General features: G+C 37.5%; 1 protein-coding gene across 21 annotated transcripts in view; it reads right to left on the bottom strand.

Moving 5' to 3' along the window:
- Positions 1–22,708, bottom strand: part of LOC6605161 (RNA binding protein fox-1 homolog 2) — a 113,328-nt gene that overhangs the window by 76,459 nt on the left and 14,161 nt on the right. For 18 of the 21 annotated variants that reach the window (XM_032719524.1, XM_032719528.1, XM_032719529.1 and 15 more), the window contains exon 2: positions 10,712–11,208. In XM_032719524.1, coding sequence (XP_032575415.1) covers positions 10,712–10,774 — 63 coding nt within the window. In that variant the 5' untranslated portion in view covers positions 10,775–11,208. Of the gene's footprint in view, positions 1–1,019; positions 1,171–10,711; positions 11,209–22,708 lie in introns of those variants that run through there. The other 3 variants (XM_032719526.1, XM_032719541.1, XM_032719527.1) reach the window with 2 other exon arrangements.

Here is a 22,708-nt window from a genome sequence, read left to right as displayed (position 1 = left end):
CATAAAAGTGCTATAGCATTTTGATAACAAATATTTGTTTCACTTTCTGTTTTAATCTCAAATATAACATTAAAGCGAAACAGCATCAGCTTCATAAGAAAGCAGCTACTGAGTGTTCACTTTAAAGAGCGTTTTCTGTAATCTCTCTCTAAGACTTGCACTTCGTATGTGTCCACTGTATTTTTAGAATAAGCCTTTGAATCCCCGCCTTCGATTATCCACTTTATCGAACGTTGACTGTATTCCTGATGTCTGTTTTTCGATTTTTGATCACACACAAAGGGCTTGCTTGTCTGCGTTACTACGCATCCCTGAGATACTTTTCTTTTCGCGCGTCTGCACTTTTTCCTGCTCTTCCCTGCGATTTGGCTTATGAAACGAGATTCATCATCTGTTCCAATGGGCTTATGTCCGACTTTATTACCGATTTTATTACAGTCCTATATATATTTTCGCGAAAGGCGGACAAACAAAGCAGCTGAGAGAGCGAGATGATGTGAGTGGGAAAAATCGAATCAGAATCCAAACGGAGAGCGCAGCCAAAAAGGATGGCAGGATAAACGAGCAGGCGAAGCGGAGGCGGCAAAGGCAACAACACAGCAACGGTCACAAAAACATGTGCGCCGTGAATGAATTTTGTATTTTGTTGCTTTTGGTTTAATTCTTATTTCACACACACACACACACACATATATGTAGGTGCGATAGGATGCTGCGGGCGGGTGTGCGAACGAGAGGGGCATAGACTACGGACAGGCGAAAAAAAGAGAAATCACGTCCCTTGTCGTCTTCTTCCTCATCTTCTTCTTCGTCCGCCCAGCCGCATGGCATATATATTTATTTATAACTTTTCATTTCATTTCATCTGCGCGTTTTTCTCGCCTCCTTCGCTTTGGCTGATTTTCGGCACTGCACTTTTTGGCATTTCAAAAATAAACACAGGTTTTTCCGCTTTTCTTTCCCAAACTCCCCCCCTCCACCAACGCACGCGCTAAATTATTTCGTTTGTTGTATTGTACCGTTCTCGATTTTACTTTGTATATATTTATTCGATGCTGTTGCGTGTGTGCGTTTTGTTTTCACTTTCAAGCGTGCCGAATTTCCACTGGGAAATCTACGATTTTTCCGCTAATCCGACACCCACGACTTGTTGCGAAGAGCGAGAGAACGCAACTGTGATAACCGTTTTTTCATTTCATTTCGTATTCGTTTTCGTCGCTGGCCAGGCGTTAGTGCATTGCTCACCATTGCGTCGCTGTTGCGCCGCTGCCAAATGCGCTCTGTTGCTTAACACGCTGTTATCGATAAGAATTTATCGAAATGTTAAGCTATTTCAAAAGTTTGAAAATGGATTAAAATAAAAAAAAAAATGTGAAAATGTGAAAAGCTCAAAATAATGAGATTTCAAGAAGTTAAAAAAATAAGTTTAATGCTGAGATCACGCAGTATAAACATTAAATATCAATTCATAACTTTAGCATGATTATAACAGAGATAGTTGTTAAGATTTTTTATGCCTTTCGCGACAATTTTTTTGAATTAATTATTAAAAATTTCCATATTTTATCTTACATTTAATGTATTTTAAAACATTTCCTTCGAATTAATTTTTAAAGCCAAATCCCTCTTGCTTTACTGAACTCAAAGTATTTACTACCAAAATCCAGTCGAAATACCGCACTCTTAAATCTCTCAACCCGTTTTTGACCATCAAAAAGTCGCCTTCTGGCATTGTCTCAGTTCGTCGGAGAGATTTTACCCCCTTCGCCCGCTTTTCCACCCGTATATATGACCATCACATGGGCTCAACAAACAACGTTCCCCCCGAGGTCCGGCAAATCAAAAATGCGCCATCAGTCGAGTTGGACGGGGTGAAAATGGTGCTCCGTGTTTCTTTGGATGGCCAAAAAGGAGGAATGGAGAATTTTGGGATAGTCCGGTTGGTCCAGTAAAACCAAATCAAAAGTGTCAAGCCTCATTTTCGGTTGTCCGGAACAACGCTTGTCAAGATTGCATTAGCCTCATGTTGTTGGGCGAAAAAGTGGGGAGGCGGCAATTGTTCCCAGTACAGCTACACAGAGAAAAATAATGGTCACAAAGATATTAAAATTATAAAAATTATCGTACTTGTTACAGAACCACTTCATAAATTTAAGATTTATAACATATTTATTATGTTTTATATATTTATGGCATACATATGTTTTATTTTCACAGTGTAAAACTAGCATAGCTAACAAATAGTGGGCGTGGCATTCAAAGCGGCTGATTAACGCGACGGACAGCAGCAACAGCAGCAGGCGTCAGAGTTTGAAAGTGGAAAACAGCAGGGAAAATCTGGGAAAGCGGCCACCACGACGCTGCTGAATTTGAAATGCAAATGGGTGGCACACAGCAGCCAGAAAGAGTAAGCTGCTGGCCGGCCGAAAGAGATAGTCAGTCGTGGAAAGTGAGAAAATTTCCGCACTATATGCGAACCAAAAGGATGCACATGATACGGCCACATTTTGGATTTTCCGCCCGCCACCGGCATAAATGCAAAAGTCCACCACGGTGGCAACTTTTTAATCCCTTTTGGCCGGCAAATTGTCGCCAACACTCTGAAAAACGTAAGCCGAGAAAAAAGAGCAAAGGTGTCCGCGTTTTCCCCGCCATTTTTACACGCTTTTCCGCGCTTTTTTTTCGGCTAAGCTGCTTGAGGCAAGCTAAAGCATTCCGAGAATTCAATGCAAACGTTAGGAGCAAAATTTCTGCGGCAACCGATAAGTTATAAAAGTATCTTCAAGATGAAAAGGTAAATATGGGGAACACAAATTTGAGCGGGCGGTGCAATCACATTTAATATGCTTAATGGAAATGCGATGAAAAATGATGCGATAAGAGGGAAAAGTGGGCGACACTCACAGAATGGCTGTCATATAAAATATATATATATAAATTTATAACTAAATGATTGATGCATAATAATAACAGCAGTAGAATGATCGATTTTCCTATAATTTGAACTCTTGCATTTTTATATAAACAATATTGTTCTACTTAATGCTAAGCTAATTTAGATTTTAGTGCTTATATGATGAAAAATGCTTCTATTTGTTGCTCAAACAATTTTCATCTCGGAAAATCACCTTTTGACGCACCAGAATGCCGCATTAAAGTTTATGCGCTGTTAATGCCTAAAGTTTCCCGCAATCTGCAGTCGAGCGCGACTTGTGGAAAACTAAAGGAAAATGCCTTGCTCCTTCCCCTCCCCCCCCCCCCCCCCCTCCCCACTTTCCCGAGGGAGCTGACCTGCCTCTGAGTTTGATATATGTAAAGAGGGGAAAAGGGGGGAAATGCGGCCAACTAACCGCAAACAATAACAAACGATGGCCAAAAGCGAAACAGAAGCTGTTTTTGTTTCAGTTTCAGCATACACCTACACACGCCCCCCACTTCCACCGCCCACAGGGGGCGCGTAGGCCGGGGGAGGGCGTGGCAGCTGCTGGGGAATCTGTCGGGGTGCCATTTACAAGGAGCAAAGGATTTATGATGCCTGTTATCGCGCCCAGAACGCGAAGAACGCACAGCAGGCGAAAACGATGACAAAAGGTGCCCTTCGGAGGGGGAAAACTCCGGGGTGGAAGGGGGTGTGGGGAGGGGAAAACTCCAAGGGAGTGGCAGTGGCAAGGGGGCGGGGCTGGGAAAATTCAGCAATGGCGCGGAAAGCAGATAGAATCTGGCACGCAGCAAATAAAATATGCTCAGCAAAACAAAGCATACTTTTTCGGGGTCATGTGAATAAATGAAGATGGGTCAAGAAATATTTACAAATAAATGCAGATGTTATTGAAATAAATGTGGAATAAATCTAACAAAAAAAAGGATATTTTTAAAAATATAAGTTTATGCGCTGTTAATATATATAATATATTATATATAATATAATATAAAAATATAATTGTTGAAAAGCGATTTTTTACATATTTTGGCAATATATTGATTTTAAAATTGTATAAATATTTGCTTAGCTTTTTTTTATTAATTTTAGTTGCAAAAAATGCAGATGTCTTTAAAATAAATATGGAATAAATCTATTTGAAAAAAGGATATTTTTAAAAATAAAATAAAGTTGTAATTCCGATATTTTGGATTTTAAAATTGCATAAATATTTGCTTAGTTCATTTTATTAATTTTAGTTGAATGTGTAAAGTTTTTCATTTACTTTTTCTTCTTCTAAATTTTAATTTCAAATTTTTTGATTATATTTTTGGCAATGTCTTTCAAATTTTCAAAGTGAAGTCTGCTGTGATAAGCAGAGAAGTTAATGGCTCCAATGGGGGTAGAGTTGGCGTTGGTCTGAAAAAGGGTTATTTTGGTTTTCCGGTGGCGGCCATAAACACATGTGTTCACTTGTAGCGCAAATTGAAAAGCCTCGGGTGAGATTTTCTCGGCGCTCCAATTAATTGCGATTTTATGAGGTTATTTATCAGGGCGCGCGACCTTGAGTGCTGCCATCAAATCTGCATTAATTAAATAGAAATTTCGTTGCCAAAAAAGCAGCGATGGCGTCTAATTAAAAAGCCAAAAGCAAAGAGCCGTTTGCCCATTTAGCAGCGGCTAAAAGTATCTATTACTGCTCGCGCCAGCCTCCTAAATTAGTCAATAAATTAAAGCAGCCAGAATGTTGCTGCTTCCGCTGGCTCTTCTTTTCCTAACGAGCCAAAAAACCATTGCATTAAAAAAACCATTCATTAAAATGGCGAAATGTGGCGCTCGAATTTATGGCCCCAAATGGCAGCGAGACCTGTGCGTCTCAAGTGGTAAGGGCAAAAAAAAAATAAAAACTGGAAAAAGAAACAGAAGCAGCTTCTCCATTCGAAGTGGTTAAAATCTTTAACCGGCGGTTCGCCTGGCATTCCCATGGCTCCTTGGCTTTTCACCACGAGGAAAATGGGAAAACTAGCAGCTGGATGTGGTGGCTAGTGGAGTATCTGTATTACCTTTTTTTTTTTTTGAAAAGCAATATCAATTTTTACATGACTGAGATGACAATTAACCAGCGGTTAAAATGTTTATATTGGTTTTGCTTGTTAAATTTAAAAATAAATATACAAAATTAATATTTACTTATAAGTTTACGCATTTATAAAGTTTCCAAATGGATAAGAATATACATTTTATAACCCTTTTTTTCTGCCTTTTCACTTTTAACCTTCGTTTTAAGTTTGACCACAAGTAGTTTTTCTACTGAAATTCCTAAACAATGGGTATTTTGTTTGCAGCATACGATGCAGCTGCCCCACCGCATTTGGGTGGGGATTCGTGGAGCGATGGGGCACACAGGCCCACAGTTCAATGCGCTCGCCATGCACTCAATTATAATTTGCGAGCGACTCGCAGACAGAAGGACCGCCCATGGGACGACGATGACGCGTCATCAGGCCATTAGCAAAGAGCAACTCAGACATGTGTTGGGGCGGGGAATTAGAGGGGGAAAGGGGTGCTGAAATGGAGCAGGGGGTACACTACCAAAAAAATTCCAAACTAAACAAATCAGGCTTGAGTAGAAATAGAGATTTATGGCGAAATGTATAACAGTTTTTACAGATAAATAAGTTTCTAGTGCATCTTTTTTATAAATCTATATATCTTTCAGATACTTTTGTTAGAAATATGCGAATTTAAATATTAATAACAGAATTATGATAAGGATTATATGCTTAAGTAAGTATTTCTTTAACTTTCAGGATCAAATATGCTTCAACTGATTAAATTAAAATCATCTGCAGATATTTGCACTTTTTTCTGCACAGTTTCGAGCCCAAAATGTATGCATGAATTTGAAGAATGATAAAAGCCTTTCTTAGGTCCTGGTTTAGGTCCTGGGATTATTCCCTCGCATCTGCTGGTGGACGCCCACATCCTTTCGCCCATTTCCATTCATTTGGTTTGCTTTATGTGTGTGCACTAAGCTGCGGTCTCTTTTGGCTTTGCCTCGTTGCTGATTTGCGTAATATTTCTTGATTTCAGTCGGGCAGATAATGTTTAAATTTTTTCCTAGAAATTATATACAAGTAGGGGAAATGCGTGTGCCTTCAACTATCTACACACTCCGCAGGTAAAAGCTATAAAAATAAATACGTTGAGTTTCATAGCTAAAATAAAAGAAGAAAAGCGTAAAAACTGCAGCCACTAAGAGGCCTCCCTTAATGGATTTTCCACTTTATTTTCATCAGCTACCCACTTCCTTTTTTTTTTTGGCACTCGCAGACATAAAAATCTATTTGAAAGAGCCGTATTATTTTTGACTAAATTCCAAGGAGATACAATAAAATTCAATTGCAAACTTCGCTCTCGGGCAGCCGCAGAAAATGAAAACAAAATAATGAATATACTTTTCTTGGCCGCCAGAAGCTTAGAGAGACGCCGAAAAACTTGCTGCCAAGTTCTTTTTAGCCACAAGGGCGAAAAAATGGGTTGCTGCAGCAAACACATGTCAAATGCCCACTATCCCACACTTCCGCCCATTTCTCCTCTTGTATTTTTGGCGAAAAAACAAGTTTTTACTTCTAAAAGGGAATGCTTTTCGAAAAACTTGCACGGACAAATGGCCAAACTGCTTATCTCAACAGAAAGCCAAACAAAAAATAAAAAAAATAAAATAAAATCGCAGAACTTGGTGAGGAAGGGCGTTTCGTAAGGGGGCGTGGCAGTTGCACTAATGGTGCCAAGCAACCGGAAATGCCGCCATGCATGTCTGCCTCCATTTCGGAGGCTGTGTATCGTTCCTCGCCCACTTTTCCACCCAATTTTCCGCCGTCATTTTACTCGTTTCTTTTTCCCACCACCAAGTAAATCTTGATTGCCTTTTGCTGCAAGCCAACAGCACGAAAAAATAAAATGAACTATACGTTTTCTCACAATTTGCTACGAGAAATCTCTCTATTTGGCCCAAAACCACTGCTTTTAAGTATATATATATATATATATCCTCTTTTTGCTATGATAATTTCCGCAGTATTTTATACAGAAACAAATGGCAGACTGTCAGTTTGATTTTAAAATCAGTAACAGCACACACGGCAAAAAAAGTGAGGCCAACACGAAGTAAAAACGTGATGAGCGAATTGAAATTGACATCTTGGCCAGTTGCCCAAAAGTGGCCAAAAAGGAAGTCAATTGCAGAGATGACTCAAAGGCAGAATGGTCGCCAGAAATGCATTTCTCTATTTGACACTTTCAAATTTAGTTTATTTTACTGCAGGAAAAACTTCATATATATAAATTCATTAATTATAAAACGGCTACTTTGTTTTAATAAAATAAACTTAACATAACTGATTATGTTGTTTTAAAAACAAATGATACATATAAATACTTATTTAGCAAATTATACTTTGTTGAAATCCAGAATTTAGTATTATTACTTTAAATATAAATATAGTAATTATATAATAATTTCTTATTTTTTTCCTAATATTTTCTTCTATATATTCTAAGCTTTACGCGCTAAATAACATAATATCATGCTACATATTATTACTTATCATAAGCGAAATAGTTTGTAAAAACACAAAAAGGCTTTATTCGTAAACTGCATAATCAATTTCCTTTTTTCCCAAAAAAAAAATGCCCTCGTGTTTAGTAAAAAGTGTGAAATGCAGCTGAAGCTAATTGAATTTGCACACAGCCAACAAATTTGGGAATCTCTGTGTTGTTGGGCTTTGGAAACTAGTTGTTGTCGTTGGTGGGTCTGCTTATCCAATTAGACACCAAATGTTGGTGTTCGTTTTTTCTATTTGTTTTTTGTGTGTCGAGTGTTTTGTTGCAGTTTCAGTTGGCGGCATTAGCTCAAAAGTTGGCCCATTAATGGCAAACGAATGCACTTTTTCATTTTGCAGCGCCGAAAATTCCATTTCGTGAGTGAGTGCAAAAGAACGAGTGTGCCTGCACTGAGAGAAATAATACTGCATATAACAAGCTTACATAAGCTATGAAAAAAGCAAGAAAAAAACCTCGATGTTAAACAAAAAGTATTAAAAATAACTAGTAACTTTAGAAATTAAATTTTATATAAATATAAGTAGCAAAGGTAAAATAAATTCCTTGAAATTTACGAAAAACTGACCTTGCCTTAGTTTTAAAAAAGATTTTCTTTTTGATTTTCTTTCTGTTTGTATTGGTAAACAATATTTTGCTCAGTGTGGATGTGTGATTTTAGTGACTCTTTCTGTTGTTGTTGCTTTTGGTGGTAGCGGTGGCTTATGTTGATTTTCGATGTTTGCTTTTGGCCAGCCGCTGTCTACTGTCTACTACTCCTTTTTCGCCCCGCCCCTATCCTCATCCGCCCATCTGTTTGTGATTGTGTTAGCCATCCACAGTAGTTGGCCAAAAGGCGGTGGCGAGCGGAGAGGGGAGATTGGGGGAACCGGGCGCGAGGGGGCGTGACAAGAGGTCCTGGGAGCCAACAGAAGTTTGCACTTTGCGATGGCTGCGAACTGCGGCGGAAGTCAATAAAAGTTGGCCTAGTCCGTGGAACGGTGAAAAGGACGACTGTCTGAGTGAATTGCCTACTGCCACTAACCAAATTAGCTGCGATCGGGTTTCGACTTTAGGACAGTTGGAGTTTAGGCGCTAAAAGTGCACCAATACTCGGCATTTTCCGCGACTTTATAGGAAATTTAATTCTTGAAAATTGTATTTCAAGTAAAAAAAAAGCACAAAAAAACGAAAGAAATGCAGAAAAATGCCAAAATAAGTTTATAACAACCGTATAAATTTTATTTGAAATTTAATCAGAAATTAATATGAAAACAAGGGGATATTCAAAATAAATTATTAAATTTTTGTTATATTTATTATTTATAAAAGTTGAAAGTTTTTTCCATTTCATTACCGATAATTTTTAATTTAAACTATTTATGTAAAAGTTTAAATATTCAACAATAATTCTTATTTATAGCTTTTAAAACCATTCTCCTGTTTTCCACCGTAAAAGCTTTTAACAGAACTCTAGCAGCACTGTTTTACTAACAGTTACAGTGCTGCCCAACGAAACTTTCGTCCTTTGGCTGGCGCCACCTGCGCGAGCTAACTGAGAAACTTAAATGCAAAGCACATGGTGAATAAAAGATGAACTAGCAAAAGCCACAGAGCTTTCGCTAATGCGAATTCGGACAAGCGAGCCGAATTTGAAAAAGCGAGGCGAATTCGAAAAAGCGAGGCGAATTTAAATAACAACAAATTTAATCAAAAAATCAACAAAATTTAAACAAAAAAACATATTAATGTTGATATATTAAATTTCTTTGTTTATATAGACTTTTAATGATGATTTCTCATGATTAAAATACAAGAAAATAAGTGAATTATAAAGAAATAATAACAAATAAGCAAAAATAATTAAAACGAACCCAAATATCCTCATTTAGATTGCTCCACTCATCGTTTAGTTCACCGTTTAATTGGCAGCAACGATAAAAAATGCCCCAATTGCCTGTTATAGAAATTCCAATAATGGCGCCGCATTGAGTTTCAAATTCGATAGGCCAATCTTCTTCATCCATTTTTATATATTTTAACCACTAACCACTAACTAATTAACTTTCACTGATTTACACACAAAATAATAATTGTAATAAAATCACCACAGATAAACAAAAAAAAACAAATTAAATAAATCCATGAGTAAGCGATTAAAACGAACTGTCACGACGCGTCTAGAATCCAGAACCAACTAAAATGGGTAAAAGGAAAATGTAAAAAGCAAAATGGAGTTCGGTCGGCAGAGGCAGCAGCAGAGGATCAATGGTAAGGCGCGATAACTGCCAATTGTGTGCGAGGGAGCGAGTCAAATGATCGAGAGCAGAGTTGTTCTCTCCTACGCAACAACCGCATAAATCGGTACACGTGCGCATCAGTGATGGCAATTTATATATTTAGCTGGAAATCATATTGTTAATAGAATTGGTATTTTCTGAATTTTACTAATATATAACAACGGAATTAACATTTTTGATTGTTTTTAGCTTCATACTAAAATAAATTAAGCTTTTTAAATTCTAAAAATAATAAATTATCCTCAAAAAGATATATCCAGAAACCTGCCCAAGCTTTTAGCTATAAAAGAGGGGAATATTCAGCACTAGCAAAGTAACTGACGCACAAAAGAGCGCCAAGTTGTCTGCAAAATTCAAGTGTAAATGAGAAAGAGCGAAAAACTAACTGTAATTGTCCTTACATTTTGGTTGCTGGAATGGCGAAGGCAAAAAACGAAGCGTAATCCGAAAAAGTTTCAGTTTGAAAAAATCGTTCTACCTGCACGACGCGTTTAATAAGTTTAAAGACCACTTTGTGTCTTTAATTTATTCTTAGTTTATTTACCGTAATTCGCGATCGGTACCGGGAAGTGTTTGTTTTTTTTATGTGAAGTGTTTGTGTGAATGTGTGTTTTACAAAATATGAAAGTATGCAATGGAATGCATAAGAGCAAAGTGCTATTTATTTGCAATAATTGTGTAATATATGTTATTATTTGTCACATCAATTCCTTAAAAGTATGCGCAAGGTGGGTAAGTTTTTAGTATTATTTACCAAATATTTGTATTATTGGCAAAATTGGGTAGCTTTATAAAATATGGCCAAAAGAGAACGTAGATAATGCACTAACAGTGCATCGTCACTACTCAGATTACCGTTAATATTGATAATTAGTTAATAAAATCTTACCTCTCTCATATGAAATTCCACTGGGGGAACATTTCCAGTAACTTCAACTGCCGACGCAGACATTTGTTGTAATTGCGGTTCAATTTTGAAAGTGTATTATTTTCGTGGAGTTACTTTAGTTGCTCTCTATTTTTATCACGTATATATCAATACACAATCGTCACTTTATTGTATTATTTGTGACTTGACATTTGTCAGTTCTTTTTTAGAGGCATTCGCCTATTTTAGCACCAAATTGAATTCACTCCGGGGTTTGCCGAGATTTTTTTCGTTAGGAAGTACAGTTATTTTTGTGGCTTTTCTTTGTGTTCTTGCTGTTCTTCTTTTTTTTTTTTTTGTGGGCTGAGGGACGTGTCGCCACTACGAAATGCCGACGTGATTTTCCTAGCGGTAAATCCCGGGTGGGCGTTTATAGAGTGGGCGGGGCTGACCTCTGGATTCTAGCACTTTATTAAGGGATTTTGATTCGTCCTCATTTCTTGTTTATGTTTGAGTTCCTGGAAAAGAAAAGACAACAAGAAATGGGTATTATTTGAAAACAGATTATTTTATTTGTTGATTGCTACATTTTCTGGTCAATTTGTTACATCGTTTCAAACATTTAGCTATCTTTTAGGAATTTATTTATACGCATTTAAGTTTTTATTATTGCACAATTGGTTCTCCAGTTTCCCAAAATTATAATAATACTATTGTTCACTTTTGTAAATTTTCAAACTAGGCAGGTAATCAATTTTCAAACGACTTGACAGGAATTGGTTCTACGGAAATTCGCTTGATTGGCAGATACTTTTAGATTTTTCCACCTGACAAATGAGATTGCCCGGAAAATACCGGAAAATGGGTGAAGCACACAAAGCAACAGCAAGAGGACAACAAAAATCAGGTTTCTGAAATATGTAAAGTCGGGAAAAGTAGACAGCTAAGTTTATTCATAGGAAACGCTTGAAACATAAGAATACTTTACTCTTCTTTAAGTTTCATTTATTCAATTGAAAAACCATTAAATTGAAAAATGCGAGCCACAAAAAGCCAAAAATTTCTTCTTCGTTTTTCCCATAAAAAGCGCATGCTGCTAATTTTCTCATATTTTTATGATTTATTTCATTTTGTGTTTTCGCTGTTCACTTTGTTTAAATTCGAACATATCAGTTATCTTTTGTTTAAATAAAAACACCTGTCATAAAAATGCTTTAGCTGCAACGAACAGAAAGAGGACTCGAAACAGTTCACAAAGCTAAAAAATTAAGCAATTTAGAAAAGCACTTTATACTCTTACAATGGTTGTTTTGAAAGTTGCAAAAAATGGACGTAAATATGGACGTAATAAACTATTTTTGATCAGCACTTATGTATATTCTTAAGATCTGTCAACTAATATTATTTATCTTATTTATCTTTCCGATAAGTAATATAAAAAATATTTGGGGAGCGCATGAACATTATTTTTTTACCTTTAAAAATCTTATTTCAAATAAGATTCAAAATTTAATTTTAAAAGGGTGTTTTGTATGATATATATGTTTAGAGTAGGAGATTGCTAACTAAGCGCCTCCAAAACTGCTGCTGACACATTTGGCACACGGTGGGTGGTTCATCAGTCCACCCACTTCGCCGCTTTTCCACCTCCTCAGCTAGTTTTTCCTGCGCCCACCGCCCACCGCCCACCCGCCCGCTCATTTTCCCACACCCAAGCATCATGCTACATTGCTAATGTGTCCCATTTGCAGTTGCGAACCACTGAAGCTTAACACGTTGTCTACGCAGACAAAACGCCCGGGTGCCACGCCCTTTTGGGCCTCTAGCCGCCCACTCAGGCGCTGAAGAAGAAGAAGCACAAGCATTGGCAGCTGCAGTGTGCGCTTTAGTTTTTGCTTATCAATGTGTGTACAGTACAGTGGAGCCTAGATCATAAACAACACATTGTAAAAATCTTCATATTTATCTTCAAATCTTCAAACATATTAATTCCTAGTTAAATCAATAGAAACATTATCCTTAGCAATTAATACTTTTTATTGCATACCTTAAACACTTCTACTGAGTGATCACTGTATGCGTCTGTTGGCACACATTTGCGATTGTGAATGTGTGCTAGTGTGTAAAGCTATTCAAAGTTGCATCTGACTTGAACCCCCGGGGAGAAATGGAAGGCAATGCAATCCCGGTGGTAATTGTCTCGTTACACGCTGCTTGTTGGCAAACATTCAGCGCAAACAGGCACACGTACACAGGCTTCACTGTACCGAGGCGCTGGCGGAAGCAGCTGCCAACACCCTTCCCATTATCGCCAGCCTTTTCCCAGCACTTCCTTCCATCGAAGCGCCAGTTGGCTAATAATTTATTTACAGTTAACATTTTATAAGCCCAGGACATCCCCCCCCCACACATACACACACAAACTTCCACACACACACACGCACACACCTACACACATTCAATGCGATTGAGACCCCCGGCTGCCATTTGATTTCACAAATATTTGCAGTCAGCTTTTGCACTTTCATTTTTCCACCTTTTCCGCTAGGGTATGCGGGAATTTTCAGGGATTTTAGAACTTAAATATGAAAAATAACTTAAAATTAAATAATAAATTATGCCGTAATTACAAATTATCACAAAGCTTTATATTACAAAACTGGATAAATTCTAATTGACATTCTTCATTAATTACTTTTTTTTTTAATAATATTTCTTTTTTCGAATATTTTTATTTGTTTTTATTTGTTACCATATAGTCCAATAAGATAAAAGATTGTTTAGCCAATAGATACTTTGAGCATAAATTATAAATTATAGACATCTTAGATTTACACCCTCTTATAAGAAGAATTTGAAAATTTTAATAGCTGATATTAAGGGTATTTAAACTTCGATTTGATTGATTTGCACGACGCAGCTGGATTCCTGGGATTCCTTCGCTTTCCTTGATTTTCCCCGCTTTTCCGCCAGCAACCGCTGACAACTCGAGTGCGCCATTTGCCATTTCAGCGTTGATGGTAAGTGAAATATGCACAATTTCCGTTTACCATTTCACCCAAGGAGCGTGCGGGGAGTGGGGCAAGAAAGTTCTGGGAGGATATGAGGTAGCAATGTTGTTAGCAAATGTAAAATGCAGTTAACTCGATATACCACAATATAATCCCAGCCCACCAATTTGGATTTCGCGAAAGCCATGGAACCATTGAACAGGTGAATCGTATTACAACGGAAATAAGAACTGCATTTGAATATCGCGAATACTGTACAGCAGTATTTTTAGACGTATCCCAAGCATTCGACAGAGTCTGGCTCGACGGCCTAATGTTTAAAATTAAAACATCCCTACCCGAAAGCACACACAAACTTCTAAAGTCTTACCTCTATAACAGAAAGTTTGCAGTGCGGTGCAACACTGCCACTTCCACTGATCATACAATTGAGGCTGGAGTCCCCCAAGGCAGCGTTCTTGGGCCAACATTATACCTCATATATACAGCCGACATCCCTACAAATAGTCGCTTAACGGTATCCACATTTGCCGACGACACAGCTATCCTTAGCCGTTCAAGGTCCCCTATCCAAGCCACAGCACAGTTGGCACTGTACCTCATCGACATTGAGAAGTGGCTCTCTGACTGGCGAATAAAAGTAAACGAGCAAAAATGCAAGCACGTGACGTTTACGCTAAACAGACAAGACTGTCCTCCGCTCTTGTTGAACAACATACCACTCCCGAAAGCAGATGAGGTAGCATACCTAGGAGTACACCTTGACAGAAGACTCACATGGCGCAGGCACATTGAAGCCAAAAAAACCCAACTTAAACTCAAAGCCAACAACTTACACTGGCTCATCAACTCTGGTTCTCCGCTCAGCCTAGACCACAAGGTCTTGCTCTACAATTCTGTATTGAAACCTATCTGGACCTATGGCTCACAGTTATGGGGCAATGCCAGCAACAGCAATATTGACATCATACAGCGAGCACAATCAAAGATCCTGAGAACCATCACTGGGGCACCGTGGTACGTTCGGAGTGAAAACATCCAAAGAGACTTAAATATCCCATCAGTTACCAACGCAATCACGGAACTTAAGGAAAAATACCATAGCAAGCTTTACACGCACCCCAACCACCTAGCGCGAGGTCTAATCCAGCTCAGCAGCCGTTCCCGACTCCGGCGAAAGGACCTACCAACCCAGCGAATAAATTATTAGGGCCGCTTAATCATAGAACAGTTGGAAAAATAATACAACTGTTCAAAAAATACTTGTTATAGTTAAGATTTTTAAACTTATTGTTAGTTCTTATACAAGAAGATTCAATAAATAAAAGAAAAGCAAAAAAAAAAAAAAAAAAAAAAAACTCGATGTGTGTGTGTGTGTGTGTGTTGTGTCTATACATAAATGAATGAAAAGGGCATTCGTTTAACAGGATGTGCAGGAAAACGCCAGGGGAAGAATGAAAAAAAGGGGAAAGACCACCACCGAAGAAGCAGCAAGGCAATGCAACAGTAAAAGTTGCCATCAGTCGTTTTCAATAGCCATTGCGATGGACTAGGATTTTTCACACACCCGGCCATTTTCACTCTTTTTTCCGAGCCGTGAATGGAAATGCACTTCTAATGGCCATTCTGAGCAGACAAAGTTATGCTCGCTGCATTTTCCTTTATTTTCCTGCACGAGTTTTCCACATGTGTTTTCCATCGGTTGGAGGGAAAGTGAATGTGATTTGCATGGATTTAACAAATTGAAGTTGTTGCGAATGGTGTCGTACAGTCATGGTTTGCTTATCGCACTGAGATCCAAACTGAAATTGCTGGCCAGGGAATTTGGAAGGTACCTAGATTGCATTTAAACATTTTCATTGCTGTTTTTTTTTATATTTTTAATGAATAAATATTGAATTTTGAACTGCAGCTAGCAAAATATGGAATGGCACTTGGAAAATCAGAGGAATTTTTTGATATTCTAAATTTTAAACCATTCCTCTCTCATTTTTATCCTTGAATACTTCCTTTTGGTCGCTTATATTGTTCATTTTAAATTCATCATAGAGTCGTAACCCCATGAACTTTGGTGGTCGAAGCCCTAAATGGCCCAGAAATTCATTTCATTGGTTTGGCAGCAAACAGAACGTGGCAACTTTGAAGGATTTCGCCATCGGTGGCAAAGTTGCAAGTACATTTTTGCTTTTATGATGAACTTTTGACTGGGGCTGCCTTCGTCTGGGTGGTTTTATTTATTTGTTTGTTTGTTTGTTTCGCTGCGTTTTCTTTTGGCACTTTTGTTGTATTTTTACTTTATGCGCATGAAGTAAAACTTTTGTTGTTTGCATTGTGCTGCTTGTTTTGTTTGTTCAGCACTGTGTTCCATTTCGCTTTCCTATGTTTGTTCTGCTCGGAAAACTCTCGAGCGAATAACCCAAGGCTACGCATCGAGGAAAAACAAAACAAAACGTTTCGCTGTCACGCGTAAAATATTTCCATAAATTTCGCCCACTCATTGCATGCAACGTGACTTTAAGGATAAGAACTCCAATTTCTTGATCCTTAAACCGATTACGGTATTTTCTGGTCGACAAGGATAAATTATCAATTTAATAAATGAATTATAAATGATTTACTAGCTCTGGCGCAATTTATTTCGAATGGCATTAGTGTACTACAATTAATTTCGCTTTTTTAAATGCTTGCATTTTAAATTGCATACAACCATTGTAACAAAAACAAACAAATTACGACTAGCGACATAAATCAACATTTTTTAATGTAATAATCCAATGTGTCATGAATATTTATTCTAATTTGTAGCTAATTAAAATGCGTAAATTTAATGATGCGTAAAAAGTAAACAGCTGGTTTTGAATTATCTGCAATTATAATGTTAGCCTGGAATTTTACAAAAACTGCGGAAGTATTCAATATTTATTTAATATTTATTATTTAAGATAACTAATTTCGTCTAAAGAGCTAATCTCCACTGTACTTTGTCCATAGAATTTTTGGCAACAAGTTTGCACGCTGCGTTTTTATTTTTCTTTTTATGCTTTTAATATGGCGACTGCGGTGCTCGTAAATTTAAGCAACAGAATTGTTTGAACGCCACGACGAAGCTGGGGAAAAATTCAAGGAAAGTTGGCTAACACGCGTGCTTAGGGTGAACCCGCTGCGCCATTTGACAAGAAAGTGGGCCACCCCAATGGTGCAGCTTTACTCACTTTGGGAAAACTCTGCCCTCTGATGCTGAGAAATCGCTGCACGCTCTATGTTATTTAATGTTTTCCCAACCTTTGGCATTGAAGTGAAAAATAGTAGCTCGCTTTTTGGGGCCTTTCTACAGCATTTTTATGAGTGATTTAATGCGGGAAATTGTGTGTTCATGTGGGATGTGGCAAATTGAATGGGGAAAAGGGAACATTTAATATGGAAATTGAATAAATTGGTTGACATTTTATGACAACATAAAAGATACACATTTGACTGGAATTTTTTTTCACGATTGCATGATTGTTTATTTGAATTGTGGTGCTTGTATAACTTGTTTTTTTTTTTATTTTTTATTATTTATTAAGTGAAGAATCCGTACATTATAATATTGTATCTTAACATCACATGGTGCAGAAATATTCTTAAGAATTAAAATAGATCAGAGTTCAGATATTAAGTAGATCGTTAGATACAAAACTATCTGTACTCATACCAATCGAATTTCCATCTTAGGCAATTTCTTGAAAAATATTTCCAATAAAAACTTGTGACATTTTGCCAATTCCTTTTGTTTGGATCACATTTGGCTATAAACGAAATGAATCTTTTATTTTAACACAGCTGATGCTGCACATTTTCCGAGCTTCAACATTGTTCTTGGTTTGATTTTTCCGTTTCTTGATTAGGGGGAGGTATTCCATTCCACCCATGGGAATTGCAGCTGATTGGTTCTGTGCGAGGTTTGTTTTTCGGATTTTTTCCGCTTGTTTATCTGTGGCACAAAACGAGGAAATCGAAAAAGCAAACGAGGAAAAGCGATCGAAAAAAAATTTGATTATCCTGGCGGGAGTATTTTAATTTGGAGCAAACTGAGAAAATAGACAAAAACTAAAGCAATTTCCATGCCGAATGCTTGGCACCTGAGGCTTGGGTGAATTTTTTTTTTCCTTAATTTAGCCGCAAATATTTACGCAGAGGAAAAACGCGCGCTGGCGCGAATTTTCTTCGTCTGTTATGTTCACAAACTTTGGCCATTAAAAACATTTGTTTGCGCATCAAATTAAACGCGTTGGCAAGCCGAGAATCGCTTCGGTTTGTCTTACCATTATAATTGAGAGAGTGGCGGTATTTTTTGCGAATCAGTGGGTGGGAGTTTTCCGCTTGCACTTACCCACACCGACGAGCACTGCGGGCGAACTGAGTGCGTGGGAAAGCCAGAGTTTTGCTCGAGAGGCTGAGAGCGCGTATAACAGTATTACCGCTCTCTTTTCCCAACGGAAAACTCTCTCTCGCAGCCGCTCTCTGCTTTGCTTCGTCGTTAGCTTTGTTTACATTTACAAATTGCTGCGCAGGATTGAAACATAAAAAGTTGAAAATCGACTCGAAAGCAACTCGAAATACCCTTTTTTTAATTTATATGTGGTAGCTTAGTATATTATTATTCTTATTTATTAGGTTATAACGAATGCATAAATGTTGTAAATGCATAATAATTATTAATAATATTCTCATTAAATACATTTGTATAAGTATAAATTGTTTTTAAGTGTTTCCATTGTTTTCATTATAAATAATGCTCAAATGAATAGAAAAAAGTATTATTATACGAATTTTTAACCTTTTTTTTTATTTTTGTTACACTTTCATTCCAAAGGGTACAAACAACATTTTATTACTTTTGTTTTTCTTCCATTTCCTCAGGTGGATTGCTGTAGTTTGTTCTACAGGTTCACCGTTGTTGTTGGCATTTTTGTTGGTTTTTGAGGTTTATCGCTTGGCGCATAAATCGTTTGGCCAGTTGTTGTTGCTGGTGTTGTTTTCCATGTCAACTGCTTGACCTTCAATTAATTGCTGTGCTCTTCTGCCTGACATTGAAACAATTAACGCTCCATTCCGCTTTTCCGGCTTTCCATTTTCGCAGTATTCTTTTTTTTGTTGTTGCCCTGATTGAGATGGAAAACTGCATTGGGTGGGCGTCGGTCAGGGGTGAGGGGGTGGTGCTGTGGTGGTGCCAGCAATTAGTCTTTGTTCGGTGGATTGTTGCACTGACACCATTCGGTTGGTGATTTATATTGTGCAGGATGTCAAAGGACTGACAAAGTCCGTAGTATTCTTTTTAGCACCCGTTTGGGCTTAGAGAAAGTAATGAAAGTGGATAAAATCGGTAAAGGTGGGTTGTTTAATTAATGAATATAACTTTTTTTTGGATTATTTTAATATCCATCAAATTCTAAAAGATTCAAATGGTTATCCTTGGACTTTCATTATGAAAGGTGATCTTTTCCTTTTAGTTTTTTTTTATAGAACTATACTTCGATAAACTGTGAAGTTACATTGTTTCCAACTTAAATATTCGACTAATTAAAATAGGCAAATGCTTTCAGTTGTTAACCTTTAATATTTAAATTTCGCCTTTGTGGAAGCTCTGCAACTTGCATATATATTTCACCAGAAATCTTTTTAGCCATCGTCCTGCAAACAACATGCGGTTGGGCAAACATTCCCCAAAAAGGTGGACAGCCGAGGACAACAACAACAAGAGTGCGGAGAACAACAATTTTAAAGGACAAGCAAGGATGGAAACTTTCTGGGATAAAAGCGTAGTGACCAGAGGACTAACACATGTCACAATTTTGTGTAAAAAATGTCTTAAAAATGTCCAAGCTGTGCGCACTGTGACAAATTTTTGTTGGGAACGCAACGCACACAAGTAGAGCCATAGACGCAAGGATTTTGGTAGCTGTCTGCGTGCTTTTGAGTTTAGAATCCTTGAAAATATGCAAATATCCATTTACATACAAGAATACAAGGACATAAGTGATGACAATTTGGCAAACATGAGTGGGAATAACAAGCAACTTTAACATTTACATACCGGCATCTGATACGACCAAATGCATAAGTTTGAATATGATTATGTTCGAAAAAATGTGTTTTCATTATTTGCTGCTGTTAAGCAAGCAAGTCAACAAACTCTTAACCGCAATCGATCGATATAGAAATGCAAAACCGCAGCGTATAACGAATAATTGTAGGAAAATCCGAAATTCCCTTTTAATTGAGTTTGCTGCAGCTGAAGCAGTCCATCATTAGAGGCAAAGAAAAACGAGCGAAGGAGTCGAGGAAAACTGATGGAGAAATTTTTTTAGCTGGATTAAGTGGATATGCAATGAATATTTCGTTTTTTCCTCTCTCAAGAGGAAAATGGAGGAGCGCATAATGAATCTCAAAGAAGGGGAGCGAAATTTCTAGTTGGGGCGCAATATCTTAATCTTAAGTCTTAAAAAGTCTTAAAAATGGACAGACATTTGCCTATCATTTCAAATTTAATTAACTTAACTTGAGCCCATTGACAAAGGCTAGACATTTTACAAACTAATTGGAGAATTCTTTAGAGAACGAAAAGAAGGATTAGGTAAAATTTAAGATATTTTTTATCAAACCAATTAAATATTGTAAATGTAATCCCCATTTAATTGGCCATCACTTGCAACGCCTTCTTTAAATTTATTTATATTTCCCGAGAGGGAGAATGCAATTTTAAACATGCGAATTCAAAGAAAAACCATTTCTGGTCTAACCATACTATAATTTTTGTCTCTCTACCATTTAAAAGAATATTTGCATATCTCTGAAAATACGAGGTAACACAAAACAAGCAAGATATGAAATCAAATTATTGTTTTCTGTGGGCACAGATTTGGTTTTATATTACAACCAGCTAGAAGAGAGACAATATTTGGCCACAAATTTTTAGACAATGTCAGATGGCCGCAGGCGCAAAATTTTAATTGGATCATCTGGAACAAAAGGAAACGAGCTGTGGTGTGCTGGGTTTTCCAATGTGCACAGTATATATACCTTTTTTTGGGTCCCTGTCACATAATGAGCCACATCAGGCTAACGACTTTTCCTTCAACCGACTATACATAGATAACCCAGAGGTGGTGGAAAATTCTGGTTGGCGGGTTGACGCAACTTTGAAGTGTCGTAAATGGCAAAGCAACAACGGCGAGAAAAGCAACTAAATCTCCCTCGGGGTAATTCGCGTTTCAGTTTATTTCGAAATGCGGCTAATATTCACAACGAGAATAACAGCATTGCGGTGGGAAAATGTAAAGGAAAAGCTAAACAAAAGTTCTGTGCAAGCCACGTCGCCAAAATAAAGGCATTGGAAAACTGAGGAAAACTTTAAATTAAGCTTAACCAGCGAGACAGTTGGCAAAAAATTTGTTAAATGTTTCTAATAAATGTTGATGCGCTCTAATTTTTACATTTTTATTCCATAAAATTAAGCAACAAATGTTTTTTTAAGTTTGAATTTAAATTCAAAAGCTCCTACCAAGGTAAAAAGAGATTTTCATGTTAAATGAACAAAACAGATACACACGAAAACATCAGAATACAAGCAAGTTCCGCACTTTCAGACCCAAACTAGTCAAATTTATGGTCCATTGTTGGTCCTGAAGTGAGTGTACATTTTCAATTTGGCTTCCAAGGGGAAGGGGGGCGAGATTTCCCTGTCAAATCTAGCAAGCCGGGATGACTGGAAACTTTTTGTGCGACTGCTTCCTGTCTGGTCCTTGGACCGAGGAAAAAGTCCGGCCTGAAGGAGCGCTGCATCCGGCGGAAACGAATGCGACATTTTGGCCAACTTCCACAAAGTGGAACACCCTCCAGAGCGACTTCAATTATGCAAAGAGATTTGCCATGGCTCACACTCACAAACGGTCAACATCTCGGCTAAAAATTTCCATTTAATTTTCATTATTAATTATGCAATTATTTGATTATTTACACTGACAAACGGTCAACATCTCGGCTAAAAATTTCCATTTAATTTTCATTATTAATTATGCAATTCAGGGGGTCAGCGCAAATGTTTACTTACGGCCAGATGCTTGCTCATTATGGGCAAACCATTTCTAGTTTATCTTTCTCCTAGGGCTATTACGGTAATAAGCCAAATTGTGTATAAAGGCAGAAGTACGTCAAACAAAAGGAAAATATTCTTAGAATCATTAATCATTTGTCTGGGGCTGTTCAAAATATCTACCACAAAGTATGCAAACAATAGACTTCAACAGAATATTGAGTTGAAGCCAAATTCCCTGCTGAGATTGCAACCAACTTATCGGCACAGCGAAAAGGAAATATTCCCATTTCACTTCGATATATTCAAAAGGCAACGGCCTTCGAATTGATAAACCAATGAAATCAAGCCAAACTATTTTCCCAATTCCTCTCGGGCATATGGCGCCAAAATCAGTTAGCATGCCTGTTATTAATAGGCCAATCAGCATAAGCAGCTGATGTGTTGATAAAGCCCAGGGGCGGAAAACTCGGAAAACAGAGGGGCAAACTCGAAGGGGGAGAAACTAATTCACAGACCACGGAATCGTCAGTAGTCGTAAATTTAGCCAGAGGCTAGAGAAAGTAAAGCAAAAAATTGCAGCCAATGTAGAAGCGAAAATTGTCGGAATTACACAAAGCAAATATTAAGTAGCCGCACTGTTGGCTGGGAAATATTGAAAATATTTCCTTAAAAAGCATTTTTGTTATAAAAACATTTTATAAATATTTATGAACGAATTTGATGTATATGTTTTAAGTAGCAATGAATGAGAAGGTTCCTAATGTATGTTCATAACAAATAATGGTTATCAGCCAATTTGTTTCCGTGTATATATGGAATAGAGTGGTGAGGCATGAGAAGAAAACTACATGGCCCGCCCCGCTTATCGCTGAAAGAAAATCAGCTAGCAAAACTACTGGCCTTAGTCGAAGGACTAGAGAATGAAGCTGA

Source organism: Drosophila sechellia, chromosome 3L (assembly GCF_004382195.2).
Source record: "Drosophila sechellia strain sech25 chromosome 3L, ASM438219v1, whole genome shotgun sequence".
In the NCBI taxonomy this organism is placed as follows: domain Eukaryota; kingdom Metazoa; phylum Arthropoda; class Insecta; order Diptera; family Drosophilidae; genus Drosophila; species Drosophila sechellia.
Note: the sequence above shows the minus strand (reverse complement) of the source record. Positions and strands in the feature narration are given on the sequence as shown.